Source organism: Podarcis filfolensis (genome assembly GCF_964270895.1).
Source record: "Podarcis filfolensis genome assembly, chromosome: 2".
Lineage (NCBI taxonomy): Eukaryota > Metazoa > Chordata > Lepidosauria > Squamata > Lacertidae > Podarcis > Podarcis filfolensis.
Genome location: NC_139605.1, coordinates 41,102,283 through 41,119,213, shown reverse-complemented (window position 1 = coordinate 41,119,213; position 16,931 = coordinate 41,102,283). Strand labels below are relative to the sequence as shown.

The following is a 16,931-nucleotide window of genomic DNA, read 5'->3' as shown; positions in this document are numbered from 1 at the left end:
TTTCCCACTGATGTCCTTGTGGATGCTATCTGGTGCTATTACAGTAATTATTTAGTCATTGTGTATATAGGAAAGCAGCAATTTATAACCCACTGGATCTGGTGTGGAGTAAACAAGTTGTGGGTTGTTGCCTTTGAAGGGTGGCTATTAAAACACCTCAATCTTAAATGTGTTTGTAGAAGTACCTTTACTTTTTAGTGGAATTTGCTTCCACCTTTTGGGCACCACCCAGAGACCATTGCGCATGCCTAAGTCCCCTGGCTCAAGTACACAGTACCTGACCACATATGCACACCATTCGAAATCAATTGGCTTAAGCACACTTAACTGGTGGGTTGTTGTCTCAATTCCTGTTGGATTTCACCAGAACCTGTGAAAGTTTTAAGGTGGTAGCCAAACCCACTGGTTTCTTAGAGCGGTACTTCATAGTTAAGGCTACCTTTTTCCTGTTAAGCTCTCTTGAGTTTGCAGAACGTCAGGTGTTATGCCACCAAACTGTAATGCTACTTGCTAGCTCCAGAGAGACTCTTTAATCCAGAGGGACTCTGACGATAATCCCAGCCCTTTCCCAGTCCTTGAAGAGATGCTGCTTGCCTTTTGTATTTCTGGTGTGCAAATGCAATCAAATGTAAAGATGGCCTCTGAAAATCAGAGAAGCAGATCATAACAAGCACAGCAAGTTAAGTGCAACAGGTGACTCAGGTAATAGTTTAGTACTGGGATCTGTGGGACAGTTTCTGGTGGCATCAGCTAGAAGTGTTCATTTGGAACCCTCCTGTCCATAGGACACAGTTGACTATATTACAGTAGTTTATCTGCCTGGGGTTGGTAGTTTGATGTTGCTGACTTTGGACAGGATGGCTTCGAATGGACTACCATAGGTTTATTGTTAGCCAACCTGATGCCTCACCTCAGATGCCGTGAACTACAACTCCATCAACCTTGACTGTTGGCCATGCTAACCGGGACTGATGGGAATTGTAATCTGCAACTTATGGAGGGCACTGTGTTGTCTACCTGTGCCTTAACCAGCTCTGTGTTCCTTTGAACAAAGGGAAAGTCACTGTCAATGTAAAATTACATGAGAAAGAACCAGCTATCTGCTATCTAGTGTTCATTGTCTCCATCATGGAAAAAGCATGATCATAGGAACCTGGCCATTTTAACAAAAGATGGCAGGGCTTCAACCCTGCAAAGAAATCATGTGCTCTACTACTGCACTATAGCTCTTCATCTATACTATCAGTACCTTGCAAATTCCAGAAGAGTAGCCAAGTTTAGTCTTTTATAGAAACAACAAAGAGTCCCATGGCACCTTAAAAGACTAACAAGGGTATTCCAACATGACCTTTCATAGACCCGGTATATGAATCTCACTGCTTAGTCATTCAAGCTGTCAAAAAACAGCCATTCCATCTTGACTGTACCTAGCTAGACCACTGGATGAACTGTATGGAGGAACTCAACATATTCCTTGCATTTTGTCCTCTGTCCAGTGTGTCTGCAAAGAAAGAAAGAAAGAAAGAAAGAAAGAAAGAAAGAAAGAAAGAAAGAAAAGTATTTTGATCAAAGAGCACCACCCCCTTGGTGTACATATGATCTTTGCTGCCATCAATCACTATTTTATTCCCAAGATGCTGGCTGCAGAATAGAGATGCAAAAATAACTGTTGTTTCTTATTTTTGTAAGATGCCTCTAAATATGTATGGTGCAAAATCCAAATGCAGTAAATGAATAAAAGTTTGTTTTACCTCATTCAGTCAAGTGTGTTTGTCAGCTGTTTTGTTAGAACCCACAACAGAACAAATCACCTACCTCTAATCCCACAAGAAATCAGCCTCTACCTGAAGCTGGTTCTGAAGGTCTAATCTCCTCAGAAACACTGTGAAAGGGAACCACTTCTCTGTGTTCCCATCCCAAGGGTCCTCATTCACTTTTCCCTCTGTTTCTTGATGGAAGATTTGGGTGGTGTACCGACTGAAATAAAAATAACATTCTTGGCAATACATTCATTTTTATTACAGAAATCCTTCCCCATAGCAATAAGTTCATCCTTCCCCAAATCTCTAAATTTTTCTTTATGTCTTTCCAAGTAGTTATATAATTGTCTTTAAAAATATTTATGTCAGCCATACACCTAAGTATTTAACTTTTTTTCTATAGATAATTCCATGGTTCGTTGTAAGTCTTTTTTATATTGCTCTGTCACGTTTTTCACCAAGACCTTCATTTTATTTTGATTTAATTTGAAACCTGCCACCTGACCAAACTCCTGGATCCTATCCAAGACCCTCGGTATGCTGCTCCTCGGGTCTTCCACAGTAATCACAAGATCAGCCACACCACCTTTCCTATGCTCCTTAAAATAGCCTGCTACCTTCTGTTGTGTTGTAAGACCCTGTCCCATCGTCAGTGCTGAAGGTTCAACTTACAGTCTGGTTGGTTTCTGCATGTGGAGTGCAGTTGGGAGGGCGGGTACACCACCGTGTCCTTTGCCTCAGGTAGCAAAACGTTTTGGGCGGTCCTGATGCAGCTATTATGTGTTGTCTTAAGCTGTAACATAAGAAGAGCCTGTTGGATCAGGCCAATGGCCCATCTAGTCCAGCATCCTGTTCTCAAAGTGGTCAGCCAAATACCTGCAGGAAACCTGCAAACAGGACCTATACACAAGAGCCCTCTCCCCTCCTGTGGCTTTCTGGCAAGTGGTATTCAGAAGTGTGCAGTTTGAGCCCCTGACTCAAGCCTCAACACTCCATTACATCACAATGGCTCACGCATTGTGAGTGGCGCTGGCCATTGTGGCTTCAGAGGCATTGTAACAGCCAATCCCTTTTGTCTAAACTTTATTCTTGGCTGTCCACGTGCCAACCTGATTCCCTGCTTTCCTCCCCTAATGGCTGTGGATAGCAGAAAGCAACAAACCATAACTGTTGTTTGCGCTGCTGCTCTTGAAGGTCAATGCAGCCATGAATTTGGGAGCAGAGCAATGGATTTGGCTCAAATGGGCACCAGCACATGCTCTCGTCTACCAGTTGCAGTGAACAGAAGGAGAGAACTGCTAGATCAATCAATCCAAAAGCCCATCTAGACCAGCATATCATTCTCGCACTGGCCAACCAAACGCCTATGGGATACCCACGAGGAAGACCAGAGCATGAAGTGGTGAGGGCATCAGCTGAACCTTGCTCTGTGAGGCTTGGCATGGAAAATAATGTTTTGAGGCAGCCCTTACATAGGGCTTCTTAACCTGAGGACAGAACTCCTTTAGACTCATCATTTCTTTCATCTCATCAGCACTACAGCAATGCAGTGAGGCACTGTCCCCTGCAAAGTAGTTTTTCCTGCCTTCCTCCCCTGCCGCAATATTATAAATAAACCTCATTAAATGAGAAGCATATGTATGTAGAGGTAGACATCTTACTCACACCATAGTTAACTTTCTATAACAATAGCTAAAAAGAGCATCAGAAAAAGCTGTAAGGTCATGCCTCCCACCCACCCTTGATGTAACAACACTATGGACCTTGGGCTTTCAAAAAAACATGCAACTGCATCCAAAGGTGAAGTGTCCTAGTTTTCACTGTATCATCTGGGCAGCTAGAGTTCAGTTAAATAAGGTATAAGTGGTGTTGTTGCTTATTTTTTTAAAAAACAAACATTTTGATTGAAATGTGTATTACCTTGGGCTTTGAGACTGCATGTACACCCACACGCATGCACACCCACACGGAGGTTGCCTGTTGTGCTTGGTTTTGTACTTTCCAACAAAATTTATGCTTGCAGTAGAGTAGCTAAAGAAAGTAGGCATTGGGGGGATCTACTGTATAGCCCTCCAGATATTCTTGGATTATGACTCCTCGGTCATTCTAGATCTCTGACCATGTTGGTTGGGGGCTGATGGGGAATTGGGAGTCCAACAGATCTCCTTACCCCTGATGTAAAAGAAGCTGAAATTACTCACTGCATATTAAACAGGCTTCCAGAGTTTCTTGGATATAAAGACTGACTTTGGAATCAGCCCCAATTCCCAGGTTTCTGGTTAAGATGCCATCCTGGTTTGGATTGTATATACAACTCATATAAGACTGAAAAATATTGTGACAATTCAATATGCATTTTCCTTCTAGCTTAACTATTATTTGAAAACTGAAGTAGAAAATGATAATGGGTGATACATTGTGTAGCTAAGATGGAATAAGTTTATGTTTTACATGTCCAGATCACTACTTGGGGTATTATTCTCCAGAAAGACTGTTTTTTTAAATGTATCCATTAGAAATTTTATGAACTGCTATCTCAACCAAAAAAAAAAAAAATCCAAGCAGTGTACAAGTCCTATCTAAATATAAAATTTGACTAAATTACATACACCAATGTAAAACAGAAATAAAACCTTAATAAAAACAGATAAAATCAGTAAGACATTGAAAACAAATATAACCTGACAGCGAAGTTTTTAGCAGTGCAGTGATGGCACCTGCTGCAAAGCTAGCAGGGAGCAAATCTGAAGCGTCACCTTTCGTTGCTGGACCCTGACTCTAGCTTCTTTAGTGAACATTTTGAGATAACAGCGGCTGGCAGCTTGGTGCAAAGTACACAGGCCACTTGTGTAGTGTAGGTACAGCACAAGCCGCCACAAGACGTCCCTGCGTACTCTAGCTGAAGCTGACCACCGTCAACATGTTCTTTGAGGACCACTGGATCGACAGTAGGTACATCTCTCTTTTTGAATATTTGCAGAATGTAAGAGATTGGTATGAGGGGGTATTTTGAATGAGCTTCTTGCTTGCTTTCTCCTTGAAAAGGACAAAGTAGCATTCCACAGCAGACAACAGGAAGTGTTGATAAGCGTATAATAACTATCATTCTTAAACGAATGGAATCTACAACTAGGTCTCAACGGTACAATTGAAGAGACTGGTGGTGAAATGTATTTGGGGAGCGGTTTTTACACAATAGTCAAGATTCTGGTCCTCATGCTGGTTAGGTTAGCATTTTCACAGCAAACTTCTAAGCATATGTTGTTAGGAGTAAGCTGCACTGAGTAAGTATATTTAGTAAGAACATTTAGGATTACAATTTTCATTTGGTCCCATTGCCATTCTTTTGTCTGGTGAGCAGGGAGAAGCTTAAATTCCTCTGACTCAAGGGTTTCTTTTTTAAGCTCAGTTCAAGGAACAGAATAGAATATTCCACTATGATTATGCAAAAGCATGGGACTACTCAGTAGCTCATCTAAGACTAGTATCTTGGCAAGCTTGTCTCTACTGCCGATTCAGTTCCAGGTTGAAACAAGCTCTGCTGGTTTAGTATATGTCCTTGATATGCTTCACATTTCCACCACCTAATACACCTTAACTCCTAACATTTTGTTACGCGGTTAAGTGATCCCTGCTTTTTCCAAGTGATGGAAGGCCAACATTACAAAATTACAGGATTGTTATCTTGGATGAGAGAACCCTGGGTACTTAGGCATTGAGAGAATGCTTATGGGGTCTTTGTTAAGGTTTGTTCTATTTACAAAGTACAGTATGTTGGAAGAAATAGGCCCATACAGGCATGACTAAGCCAAGCATGATATGTCCCTTTCCTTGCCCCTATTAACAGTTTAATAACACAAATTCTTTGGGGGGTGGTATTTTTGTTTGTTACTATGTTATGTATTTTTGTGTTTTTATATTGTAAACTGCCCTATGATCGTCAGATGAAGGGCAGCATAGAAATTTAAAAAACAACGTAACAAATAAATTTGAGAGGTCTAACTTTCTCCCAGAATGGGACAATGGGGAAACACTTCCTTGACTGACTTCTGCTTGTTAGGCAGCTAATCAAGGCACTGAAACCTTGTCAGGAAAAAAAACCAAGAGAAAACACAAATAAGAATAAGCAGCAGAGGACTTTTACTCTTATTCATGAAAACCAACTGAAACGATACCATAGGATAACAGCCGTATTGGAACAATTAGAATTAAGCACTGGTGGCTCTCCAAACAGCATCAATGCAAATGTTCTGAAAGGAACAGCCCTTCTTTTCAAGTTTTATTTTTGTGAAGTTGACAGTTCCTGGCAAGATGCAGTTCTTCCAAAGAGGAGGGACTTTCCCACAGCCAGAGTATGGCCATCCTGAAAGCCAATTAGCTTGTCCAGAGGAAAATATACCCAACTGCGGTTGCCCACTAATTCGGAGAGTCCAGGAAGCGGAAGCAGTCGCTTGCGATCTTCCACACTGTGCTGTTGTTTGTGGTCTGCGCTGTTAGCAAGAAGCTCTGGTTGAAGTACTGCTGCTCGTTGCCATCAAACTTGACGAACCCGTATGTCACGATCAGGATCGTGTTGTGGTTCTCTGTGGCTTGCTCGTGAACAGGCTGGCAATCAAAGGTGGTAATTTGAAAATCGCTTGAAGGCAGCTTTTCGAAGAACTCCGCCAGGGCTGCTTGCCCAGAGACTGCATTCCCATTCCAAACGAGGGTCGCTTTCTCCTGGTAGAGTTTGGTCAGCGCCCGCCTCCTTTTATCCATGGTTTCATAGTAAATATTTGCGAATTCTTCCGCAGCTCGGCAAGCTTGATCCACATAGGTTTTAAAGTTCATCGAGGTGGCCATGTGGGCGGCGTCTCTCGGCGGCTGAGGCGGGAAAATAAGAGGCGGAGCCTCCCTTCTCTTGCCCGCAAGGGTCCGGAATAAACCCGATTCCCTCAGTCCTGCTCGAGATTTGCTCCCGCGCTGCCCACGCGTAGCTCTCCCCTCCGCCGCGGCGCTTCCGCTTCCCTCCCTCTCAAATATCCGCGTTCCTTGAAAGCGATTGGTCAGGATCACGTTCTCTCGGTTCCCAATCCGGCGCAGCCATTGGCTTGAGAATCAAGGACGCCTCGCGGTCATCTCCCCGCCCCCGCGCCCCTCCATCTCCGCCCTACTGCTGGCAGCCACGTCGAGCCCTAGGCAGCCCGCGAGGCGACGAGGGCGCCTGCGCGCTGCTGTGGTGCTGAGCTGTCCCGGTGACATGCTGGCAGGAAGTGGCGCCTTTGCAGGAAGTCGGAGCTCCAGGGATGCCCAGGGAGGCGCAGGCCACCTTAGTAGCCTGATAGCCCTGCTCGGGGTCCGCGCTTCTTGCCTCTCCCCTTGGCCGGGCTGCGTCGCCTGCCGGCCTGGGCTCTCAAACTTCTCCGCGGCCCCTGCAGCAACACAAGGACAGGATGCTGAAGAAGTTCGATAAGAAGGACGAGGAGTCCGGTGAGTTAATGGGAAATAGCAGCTCATTTGTCGTCCCAGTTGGGCATCAATGAAACTATTAGCACGTTTGCAAAGCTAAGCAGGGTCCAGTATGGTTTCGAATAGGATGGGGAGCCGCCTCTTGAGATTTCTGCATTGCAGACAGTTGGGCTAGATGATCCTCGAGGTCCCTTGCAATTCTACGATTTATATGTGAAATTCTTCTTACATAGGAATTCTTGTTGGCATGTATGTTTTGATTGTTGAATTGCTTCAAGATGCTTCATGGGAAGCGATTCATCAGATAAATAAAGGTGATCTTAAAGGAAGTGCATCTATATCTCTTTCACATCTTATTTTAATAAGGCTTTAAACTGTTATTATGGTCTTTCTGTACAAGGTTTATTTTGATCAACCATAATATACTTTTACTGTATGGTGGTTCAGCAGTGGTATACTTTCCCACCCCATAGCTGTTCCATTTCCATTGGAAAATTTATCTACTATTTTTCCCCGTCTCTCCTAATCTCTTGGGCCTCACTTGGCAACTTATAAAGCCCTAGGCAAGTGCTCTTGGACTGTTTTAGTTGTACAGTTCCAAATGTGACATTAAAGGTAAAGGTAAAGGTACCCCTGCCCGTACGGGCCAGTCTTGCCAGACTCTAGGGTTGTGCGCTCATCTCACTTAAGAGGCCGGGGGCCAGCGCTGTCCGCAGACACTTCCGGGTCACGTGGCCAGCGTGACAAGCTGCATCTGGCAAGCCAGCGCAGCACACGGAACGCCGTTTACCTTCCCGCTGGTAAGCGGTCCCTAATTATCTACTTGCACCCGAGGGTGCTTTCGAACTGCTAGGTTGGCAGGCGCTGGGACCGAACGACGGGAGCGCACCCCGCCGCGGGGATTCGAACCGCCGACCATTGATCGGCAAGTCCTAGGCGCTGAGGTTTTACCCACAGCGCCACCCGCGTCCCTAAATGTGACATTAGGCAGTCTATAAATAAATAGTGCTTACATTTGACTGGTGAGTTTTTTGCATGTTTGGAGAGAAAGCAAAATGACACCTTCTCCTTTCCTCTCTCTGTGTGTGTATAAGGCAAGTGCCTATCAGTGGTTTCTCTCTCCATCTTTATTTCAGATATGGTACAGCTTTGTTGATAGATGTCTGCAAGCCACCCTTCTTTTGAAACAATAGGGATGCTCATTTTAGGGCAGTACCTTGGGTGGATGAGGGAACAGCTAATGAATTTGGTTGACAAGATATGTTGGATAACTAAGTCACCTACAACTGAGTTTCTTTTGTTTGTAAGCTGTGAGTACAAAGGAAACCGCCTTATACCAAGCCTGACCATTGGTCAGTCTAGCTCAGCATTGCTGACTCTGGTGGGCAGCAACTCTTCAGAGTTTCCAGACAGAAGACATTTTCAGCTCTGATGGGAGATGCTGGGAATTTGAACCTGTTTTATTCTACATGCAGTGCATATGCTTTACTGCTCAGCTATAAACTGTAGATGAGACAGGGCTGCATAAATTTTATTTGTTTTGTTTTGTTTTTGGTTGTACACTATTGTTTTTTCTTTCTTTTTGAGCAAAGGGCTGGGAAGTGGTATTTGAATTCATAGAATATCAGAAATAGGGTTAATGGGTGTACCTATCTTGAGGTTAATAGCAACTGGGGGAGGAGAAAAATTGAACCTGAGACCTTGTTCACGCAATTCATGTGCTCTGTCGCTGAGTTATGAGATCTTCTCTCATCAGAAGTTTTTCTGTATGTAAGACTCTTTTACAGAGTTGGTAAATTTCCAAGCTTCTGGTTGCTCAAGTAGCTAAATATATCTAAACTTTTTGAAATACTTCCTTCGCTTTCACAGGGTTGGTTACAATGGTCTTAATTGCATATAGCTTGTCAGCCTCAATATATGGGATGACTTGTAGAGGTCTTAGCCTATCACATATGAGGAATTCCCAGATCTACATTAAAAGTTCTTTTTTGAGGATTCCACGGAGATAAATATTCACCCCAGCAAAGTTGATGGTGGCTGAAATTCAGGCTTTCCAGCTTACTGGATTTTACACATAGTGAAAAATCCTTGGTCATGATCACATTCGATGTTCTTTTGTTGCAGGTGGGGGTTCCAATCCATTCCAACACTTAGAGAAAAGTGCTGTGCTGCAAGAAGTAAGTTCTTTAACAGTGCTGGTCTTTTTCTCAAGGAAACACATTTTGGCATACCTCTGAGATCTCATTCATTCACATCTTTCTTCCCAGGCTCGAGTATTCAATGAGACACCTATAAACCCTCGGAAATGTGCTCACATCCTCACCAAGATTTTGTATCTCATAAACCAGGTAATGGGAAGACTTTTATTTTTTCATTTGCAATGGTTTCTGCTAAACCAGAACTTTTCTGCCCCACTGCTCATGAGTAGAGCTTGTGCTGTACTGCTTGGAAGAACGGTTGTTTCAATAGCAGTGGGTTGTGAATTGTCTTGGTAGTGTTTCCTTTCCCCCCTCCAGGCTGATGAAGCAGGTACTGTCATCAAGCAGCAACCAAGTAGCCTGTGCCAGTTCTCAAAGTGACTCTCTTTTGAAGAGGTAGTTGGTTCTTTCCACCTGGGAAGGTAGCCTCCTTCCAGCAATTCCTGTAGCCTAACTGGTGCCAAAGGTATTGCTCTGCTTTCTTTTGACCACATCAGTGAGGCCAAGAGGGAGGTCACTTCTGTGCTGCTAATGCAACAGTTTGACTTCATGCCCAGAGGCACACTCCATTGTCTCTTGAGACAATGGAGACAAACAGATGCCAGCAAGAAGCTCTTGTGGCAGGGGTCCTTTTCCACAAAGATGATGTTAACAAAGTTGCTTCTTTCTGACCTCCCAGCCTTGGCAAACTATTGACATGAACTTCCCTCTGTTGCTTAAAGCGATAGCTAGTGTAGATGTGATTTCTGCGGCAATGCTCACTGCAGTTTATTCCACCATTGATTCTAGTTGCTAATAAATGTTGATGGGTTTCTTCCGTGCATTCCAGGGGGAGCACCTTGGTGTGATGGAAGCCACAGAATCCTTCTTTGCAATGACCAAGCTGTTCCAGTCCAATGATGTAAGCATGCCAAGTCTGCCTCTATATGTTCACATAGGGGAGGGGAAGAGTACGGGAGGCCTATCCTTTAGTGCAGGGCTGTCCAAACTCCAAGAGACTGCAATCTACTCCCACTATAAAACAACTGGCAGTGATCTACCCATTGGATTGCCCAATGTTTTAGGGAGCTAGAGTTGTTGAGTTGAGGCTCCTAGCATCGACCACAGACGTCCCACGATCGATCGACCAGTAGATCACAATCAACCTGTTGGACAGGCCTGCTTTAGTGTGCAGTCCTGGGCAAGAAATCATTATGCCAAAGAGCCACTTTGGCAAAATGGTGGGGTGGCAGGTCCACTCCCAAAATGGCCTGAAGCCATTGTTACATTTGTTTCTCATAGAATCATAGATTTGCAGAGTTGGACCCAAGGGTCATCTACTGCAGCCTCCTGCAATGCAGGAATCTCAACTGAAGCATCCATGACAGGTGGCTATCCAACCTCTGCTCATATGCAGCCTCCTTTCTTCTCATGACAAAACAGTTTATTTTTTGATATATGCTATTGGTCAAGTGCAGTCATGGGAACATAGGAAGTTGTCTTATATCAAATTCGACCATTAGTCCATCTAGCTCAGTATAGCCTACACTGATTGGCAGTGGTTGTCCAGGATTTCAGACAACAAATCTATTCCAGCCCGACCTGGGGATGCTGAGGATTGAACCTGGACCTTCTGCATGCAAAGCAGATGCTCTGTCACTGAGCTATGACTCATACAAAAATATGTTCTGGGTGAGCCAATAGCAAAATGTTTGGCGACTCCTGTTCCCCCCCAGAAATGATAGCAATATTGATTGATTGATTGATTGATTGATTGATTGATAGGTATCCCACTCTTCCTCCCAAAGGATCCCAGGGCAGTGATATTATACCCTGTCCATTTTTTATGCGTCATAACACTTATCTTCCTTGTTTTTCTGCCAGCCAACTCTCCGCAGAATGTGCTACCTGACCATCAAAGAGATGTCCAGCATCTCAGAGGATGTCATCATTGTGACTAGCAGGTGATTCCTTCTTGAGCTGTTCTCCATGCAACTGTTTCCCCTTTTTTAATTTAAGTTGTGTGTGTGTGTATGTGTATCTCCTGAGACCCTTTTAGCCCAGTAGGGTTGGCAGCAGTGCCTATAGGAAACAATGAAGTTGGTGGGTGTTTGAGAGGAAGAAATGATCTTCTTGAAAAAGGGTATTGAAAGACAGATGCTGAAGTCTTCTCAGTGCAGTTGGACAACTCCAATCCTGGAGCAATCCAAGCATGTTCACTGCAGCTGGGAAATCAAGACAAAACAACAAGATAATAGTGCCTTTTTTCTTTTCCCCCTCTTAAAAAAAACCTTTTGCTTTTTTATCCTGTGGGTACTTTCATGAGAATCTTTCTAGCATACGTGGAGATAAGGAATGTTTTGACTCAGTAGAAACTGTTAACAGCAATGCTTGTCAATGTTTGCAGGCAAATTTGAGCAGTAGTTGCACCTTACTTTTGAGTGTGTGAGAGCATACACATTTTGAAAGACAACGAACCACATTCTTAAGGTGTAGCAACTCGTATTATAGCTTTTGTGCTGTATCTTGTGATTTACCTATTAGCTGTTTTCCTGCCCCCAATGAGGGCGGCACATGTTGCAAAATCATCAGTTTCATAAAGTAACAGGGTACCATAACTTCTCTCTTAGGAGCACACTCAAGGATTTACAGGGTACACATCATCATACTTATTGTGGCCCTTTGGGCCGCTCCCACAAAGGCATTTCCATCTTGTTGAGAACGTGCTTCTGTTTCTTCTGGCCTGCAGCTCTTGTTGTGGAGGAGGTGGTGGTGAGGTGATTAACAAAATTAATCCTCCTGGCAAACTGGGAATATCCCCTCGCTCACCCAAGTTTAGGATATTCCAGCATTCTTCAGCGGAGTTTCTTTTTCTTTGAGAAAAATAAGTGGCTCACGTAAATGTAAACAAGCTTTAATAATAAACTGAGAGAAAACTGTAGCAAAATAACATGATGAGCGAGACTAAAACAACATTGTGAGTCGAGTCTGAGGCAAGAAAACAAGAAGAGGCAGTTGGTCCCTCTTAACGGACATTCTTAACTGAACATAACGGATCACACTGAAGAGAGGGGCTGATTCCGGAGCAGAACACACAATCCCTGCCCACCAGATACCAAACATTCTACTGATCAAATTAGGTCCCAGTGTTTTTCTTACAGCTCTCGCCACCGTTGTCTACTGTTTATGAAAGCAGTCCTAAAAACTTTTCCTTATTTTAATCCAGTTTAACCAAAGATATGACAGGGAAAGATGACAACTACAGAGGCCCTGCTGTACGAGCCCTCTGCCAGATTACCGATGTAAGTGCCACTGTGTAATTCTTTGCTGGCGGATCTTTTTCTCCTGGCTACCCCTGCTGTCTTTCCCCATCCTTCCAATCACTGTCTCTCTTGAGTCTCCCTCTTCTCCCTTGCTTCCTGACTCGCTTCTTTGTTGTTCACTTTTCCCCTTCTTTGAAGTCCTCCTGCCAAATGGCCTCCTGTTTCTGCTCTCACAAGCATCTCTCGCTTTGCCATCCCCTCAGACGACCATGCTGCAAGCCATCGAGCGCTACATGAAGCAGGCGATTGTGGACAAGGTGCCCAGTGTCTCCAGCTCTGCCCTTGTGTCGTCTTTGGTACGTAGGTTCTTGATGCACAACCTGTGCCCCGAGCGAGAAGGGCTGTGTTTGGATAGGAGGAGCGTTACATTGTTTGACCATCTGTAATAATAAGGGTATACGCTTCTTTTTGTGAAAAGCTAGGATCAGAGAATGTACTTCTTTCCAGGAACTCAGAGTGTCTCTGTTCTTGGTCCCTTGGTGGACCATTGCTGCATTTCGGGGAAGAAGCAGTGACGTTCTGAAATTTATACCTTTTGCCAAATTGCTTTTCAGAAGCATTGCCTTCCTGAGTTCTGAGACTGTTTCAAGCCACAGATGGAAAGGGGGTGGTGATGATAGGCTAACATTAGCACGTGCCGCTCATAGAGCCCAAAACCTGTGCCAGATCTTTCTGGGGTCTTCCCTTGCTCTGCTGGAAGGACCCTTATTTGGATTGCAAAGACCACTTCTTTATGTACCTCCTTGTTGTTATTTTTCTTGACAGCATCTTCTGAAAACAAGCTTTGATGTGGTAAAACGCTGGGTGAATGAGGCTCAGGAGGCAGCTTCGAGTGATAATATCATGGTCCAGGTAAGAATCTTAAAGCCACTTTTAGTCATTTTTTAAAAATGACATTGAGTTTTAGGTGTGTGCTTCTGGGTTGATTTGTGGCAGGGAAAGGGAACCTTTGGTCCGCTGGCTAAACTTGACCCACCAGGGGTTCATATGTGCCCCACAAGTCCTTTTCCCCCAAACCAGACCAGCCTGCCTTATACATGATGTCCTATGTGATGTTAGGTGGGGGACAGGTGGAGATATGACTGCCAGTTCACAAGCAGGAACCTCAAAGTGCAGACTCTACTGCCCATTGGCTGGTGGGTGGTAAAGTTGAAGCTTTGTGCACTTTAAGGCACCACGTAGGGTTCTTTACAAGATAGATGACCCTTCCAGCTCAACAATTCTATGGTTCTTAGCCCTGTGTGGTGCTTTGAAGTCTCTGCTTTGGGACTTCAAAGTGCCCAATCCCTTGACATCACAGTGATGTCTGGTGATTGACAGGTAGACAACCACATCCACCTGTCACATTTAGCCCTGATAGCTAGGATCTGATGAGGTTCTAGCCTGTGAAGCCAAAAAAAGTGGAAATAACCTTGACCCTGATGCGACCCATTTTTTCCTCTCATTAATGTCTTCCAGTATCATGCCCTTGGCTTGCTATATCACGTGCGCAAAAATGACCGCTTGGCTGTCAACAAAATGCTGAACAAGTTCATGCGCCATGGCTTAAAATCGCCTTTCGCTTATTGCATGATGATCCGAGTGGCCAGCAAACTGCTGGAAGAAGAAGCTGGAGGGTAAGTCCTACTGCTTGCTATTGTTTTTACATCCCAGGAAAAAACATTCTGAGTAGTGCTACACCAAACATTCTTCAAATTTGATTTTGGGCTTTTTTTAAGTGTTGGAAGGTTTCCCCAAAGCACCTGCAAGTCTTACCATTCTTCCGTTAGCATCATTAAAATGAAAGAGAAAAAAAAGGTCTCCTGCTTCTAAGAAAGTAGGAAGTCCATTATAGGGACATAGGAAGTTGCTTTGTACTGAGTCAGACTATTGGCCCATCTAGCCCAGTACTGCCTGCACTGATTGGCAGCAGCTCTCCAGGATTTCAGGCGGGAGTCTCTCCCAACCCTACCTGAAGATGGATTGAACCTGCGACCTTCTGCTTGCAAGCTGGATGCTCTACCGTTGAGCTGTGTCCTTTCCCCAATCAGTTTTGGCTGCATTAGAACAGCACTGAGAGCAAGCAAAGCTATTTGGGCTGGGAGGCATGGCCCTTGATGATACTGCCTTGCAACCAGATCTGATTCCTCCCGCCCTCTAAAACTCATATGCCGCTCAATGGTGGCAACCCCCCACCCCCTTCAAGTGGATAATACACCTCCAAGCAGTTGGGTCACTTCCAAAAGTTCAGTTTGCTTTCCCAGTGGACAGCCATGCAAGTTTTTAAGTCAAGCAGTTGGCCTGTGCATGGGACCTGACTCCTCTTCTTCTTCTTCCTCCTCCTCTTTTGGTGTCCTAGCCGTGACAGCCCCCTGTTTGATTTCATTGAGAGCTGCTTGCGGAACAAGCACGAGATGGTGGTCTATGAAGCTGCATCTGCCATTGTTAACCTGCCCAGCTGCTCGGCTAAAGAACTGGCACCGGCTGTGTCTGGTAAGTTTTTTCATTGTGGAAGGAAAGGGAAGCTTGCTGGACGCATGCCAGTTTGCTTACTGGTCATAAAACTAAAGTCTCGTTGTTGATAAAAAGCACTCCCTTGCTGGGTTCAGAGCAGGATTCTCCAGCATCTTGAGGGTTGCTGTGCGTTGCAAAGCAGGTCTGTGAGTGCTGTAGGATAGCATCAGCAAAGTGACATGCAGGCAGGCTCACTGATTGAGATGGTGCATTTCGGCCCTGGGAAGATTGGATATGTGATGTAAGAAAGCCTTTGCCTAATGTTAGGCACCAGGCCAAAATGTTCCACCTCCATCGTTCTGCCTGGAGACTGAGGTCCAGCGCCGAGGGCCTTCTGGCGGTTCCCTCGCTACGAAAAGCCAAGTTACAGGGAACCAGGCAGGGGGCCTTCTCAGTAGTGGCACCCGCCCTGTGGAACGCCCTCCCACCAGATGTCAAAGAGAAAAATAACTACCAAACTTTTAGAAGACATCTGAAGGCAGCCCTGTTTAGGGAAGCTTTTAATGTTTAATAGGTTATTTTATTTTAGTGTTCTGTTCGAAGCCACCCAGAGTGGCTGGGGACACCCAGCCAGATGGGCGGGGTATAAATAATAAATTATTATTATTATTATTATCAGGCCTTTGCTTGATTTGATTGACAACCTATGCCCTTTTAAAATGTGTTAGGGGGTATTATTAGGTAGTCGTTGTTTTTATTTTGATTCTGTACTTTGTGCTTTTATAGTCTGATTTTATCCTGTGAACTGCCCTGAGACCTTCGGGTATAGGGTGGTATAATAATAATGATAATAATAAATTAATAATATATTTGCTAAGAAAAGTGTACTCTAAAAGGAATCAAAATCCACTGTGAATATTAAGAGAGGCGTAAGTGAGTGGATGAATGACTTGATGCAAGAAAAAAACCTGGTCATGTCATCTCCAACAGACAGCATCAACCAGGGGTAGCTAACATTGTGCCCCCCAGATTTTGTCAGACCTCAACTCCCATCACCACCAGGCAGGCTGGTCAATGGTCAGGAATGATGGGAATTGTAGTCTAGGAATATCTTGAGGGCACCACATTGGCTATCCCAGCTTAGATTTGGTGACTGGTGGACAAAGCAAGGTTCATTTGCCTCCTCTGGGAATGATAGAAATATGTCTCTTCTGCAAACTTCTTGCGTTCCAGTTTCACCCCTTATGCAGGCTGTGAACTGAATCATTGCAGTATGGCTGGTGTGACTATCTTGCCAATAATACTCTATCATCATCATTATTATTATTATTCATTTTACAGTGTTACAATTGTTCTGCAGTTCACCCAAGGCAGCACTTCGTTATGCAGCAGTTCGAACCCTCAACAAGGTAAGAAGGCTCAAAGAACTCTGTGGCCAGTTGCGTTTGCCTGCTTGGGTAGGGCTAAATTCTTAGTCCTTGGATAGGTGAAATAATAAAAAGAAGTGCCATTGATCCTATGAGACCAGCTGATAGGAACAGATTTCAGCGGTTCTTTGAACCACCTCTCTGGTTATGTGTCCATTTCTTGGTTTTCTGAACTGTGGTTTAAGAAGCTGGGAACAAGTTTTGAGGCCCACATACTTCTTCCCCTGCACACTGTCTTAATTTTAAGTCGCAGCTCCTTTTTGTATCCCAGACAAGAAAATCTGGGTCAGTGTTCCACTAGCCAGGATCAACTGTGAAGATTTGTGTTGCTAAACTGGCATTAAACTACAGCATTAAACTCTG

General features: G+C 44.3%; 2 protein-coding genes and 1 long non-coding RNA gene across 4 annotated transcripts in view; 1 reads left to right on the top strand and 2 right to left on the bottom strand.

The window, feature by feature from the left end:
• Positions 1-807: 807 nt before the first annotated feature.
• Positions 808-2,716, bottom strand: LOC310757663. 2 transcript variants are annotated; one of them, XR_014545373.1, is made up of 4 exons: positions 2,637-2,716; positions 2,433-2,553; positions 1,845-1,977; positions 808-1,501 (listed from the first exon to the last, which is right to left on the bottom strand). It is a non-coding gene; the product is annotated as an uncharacterized lncRNA (long non-coding RNA). The 2 variants fall into 2 exon arrangements; XR_014545374.1 differs by having other exon boundaries at positions 2,433-2,704.
• A 3,161-nt stretch (positions 2,717-5,877) lies between these two features.
• Positions 5,878-6,801, bottom strand: LOC310757660 (NTF2-related export protein 2-like). Its single transcript, XM_083603162.1, has one exon. The coding sequence runs from the start codon at positions 6,600-6,602 to the stop codon at positions 6,177-6,179; it is 426 nt and encodes a 141-aa protein (XP_083459288.1). The 5' UTR covers positions 6,603-6,801; the 3' UTR covers positions 5,878-6,176.
• Positions 6,802-6,916: 115 nt separating this feature from the next.
• The window catches only part of COPG1 (COPI coat complex subunit gamma 1), a 30,083-nt gene continuing 20,068 nt past the window's right edge, over positions 6,917-16,931 (top strand). Inside the window, exons 1-11 of the mRNA XM_083602965.1 lie at positions 6,917-7,229; positions 9,333-9,385; positions 9,476-9,556; positions 10,236-10,307; positions 11,270-11,349; positions 12,612-12,687; positions 12,912-13,004; positions 13,474-13,560; positions 14,167-14,324; positions 15,047-15,180; positions 16,483-16,550. Of these exons, the coding sequence (XP_083459091.1) occupies positions 7,193-7,229; positions 9,333-9,385; positions 9,476-9,556; positions 10,236-10,307; positions 11,270-11,349; positions 12,612-12,687; positions 12,912-13,004; positions 13,474-13,560; positions 14,167-14,324; positions 15,047-15,180; positions 16,483-16,550 (939 nt within the window). The 5' untranslated portion in view covers positions 6,917-7,192. The remainder of the gene's footprint in view (positions 7,230-9,332; positions 9,386-9,475; positions 9,557-10,235; positions 10,308-11,269; positions 11,350-12,611; positions 12,688-12,911; positions 13,005-13,473; positions 13,561-14,166; positions 14,325-15,046; positions 15,181-16,482; positions 16,551-16,931) is intronic.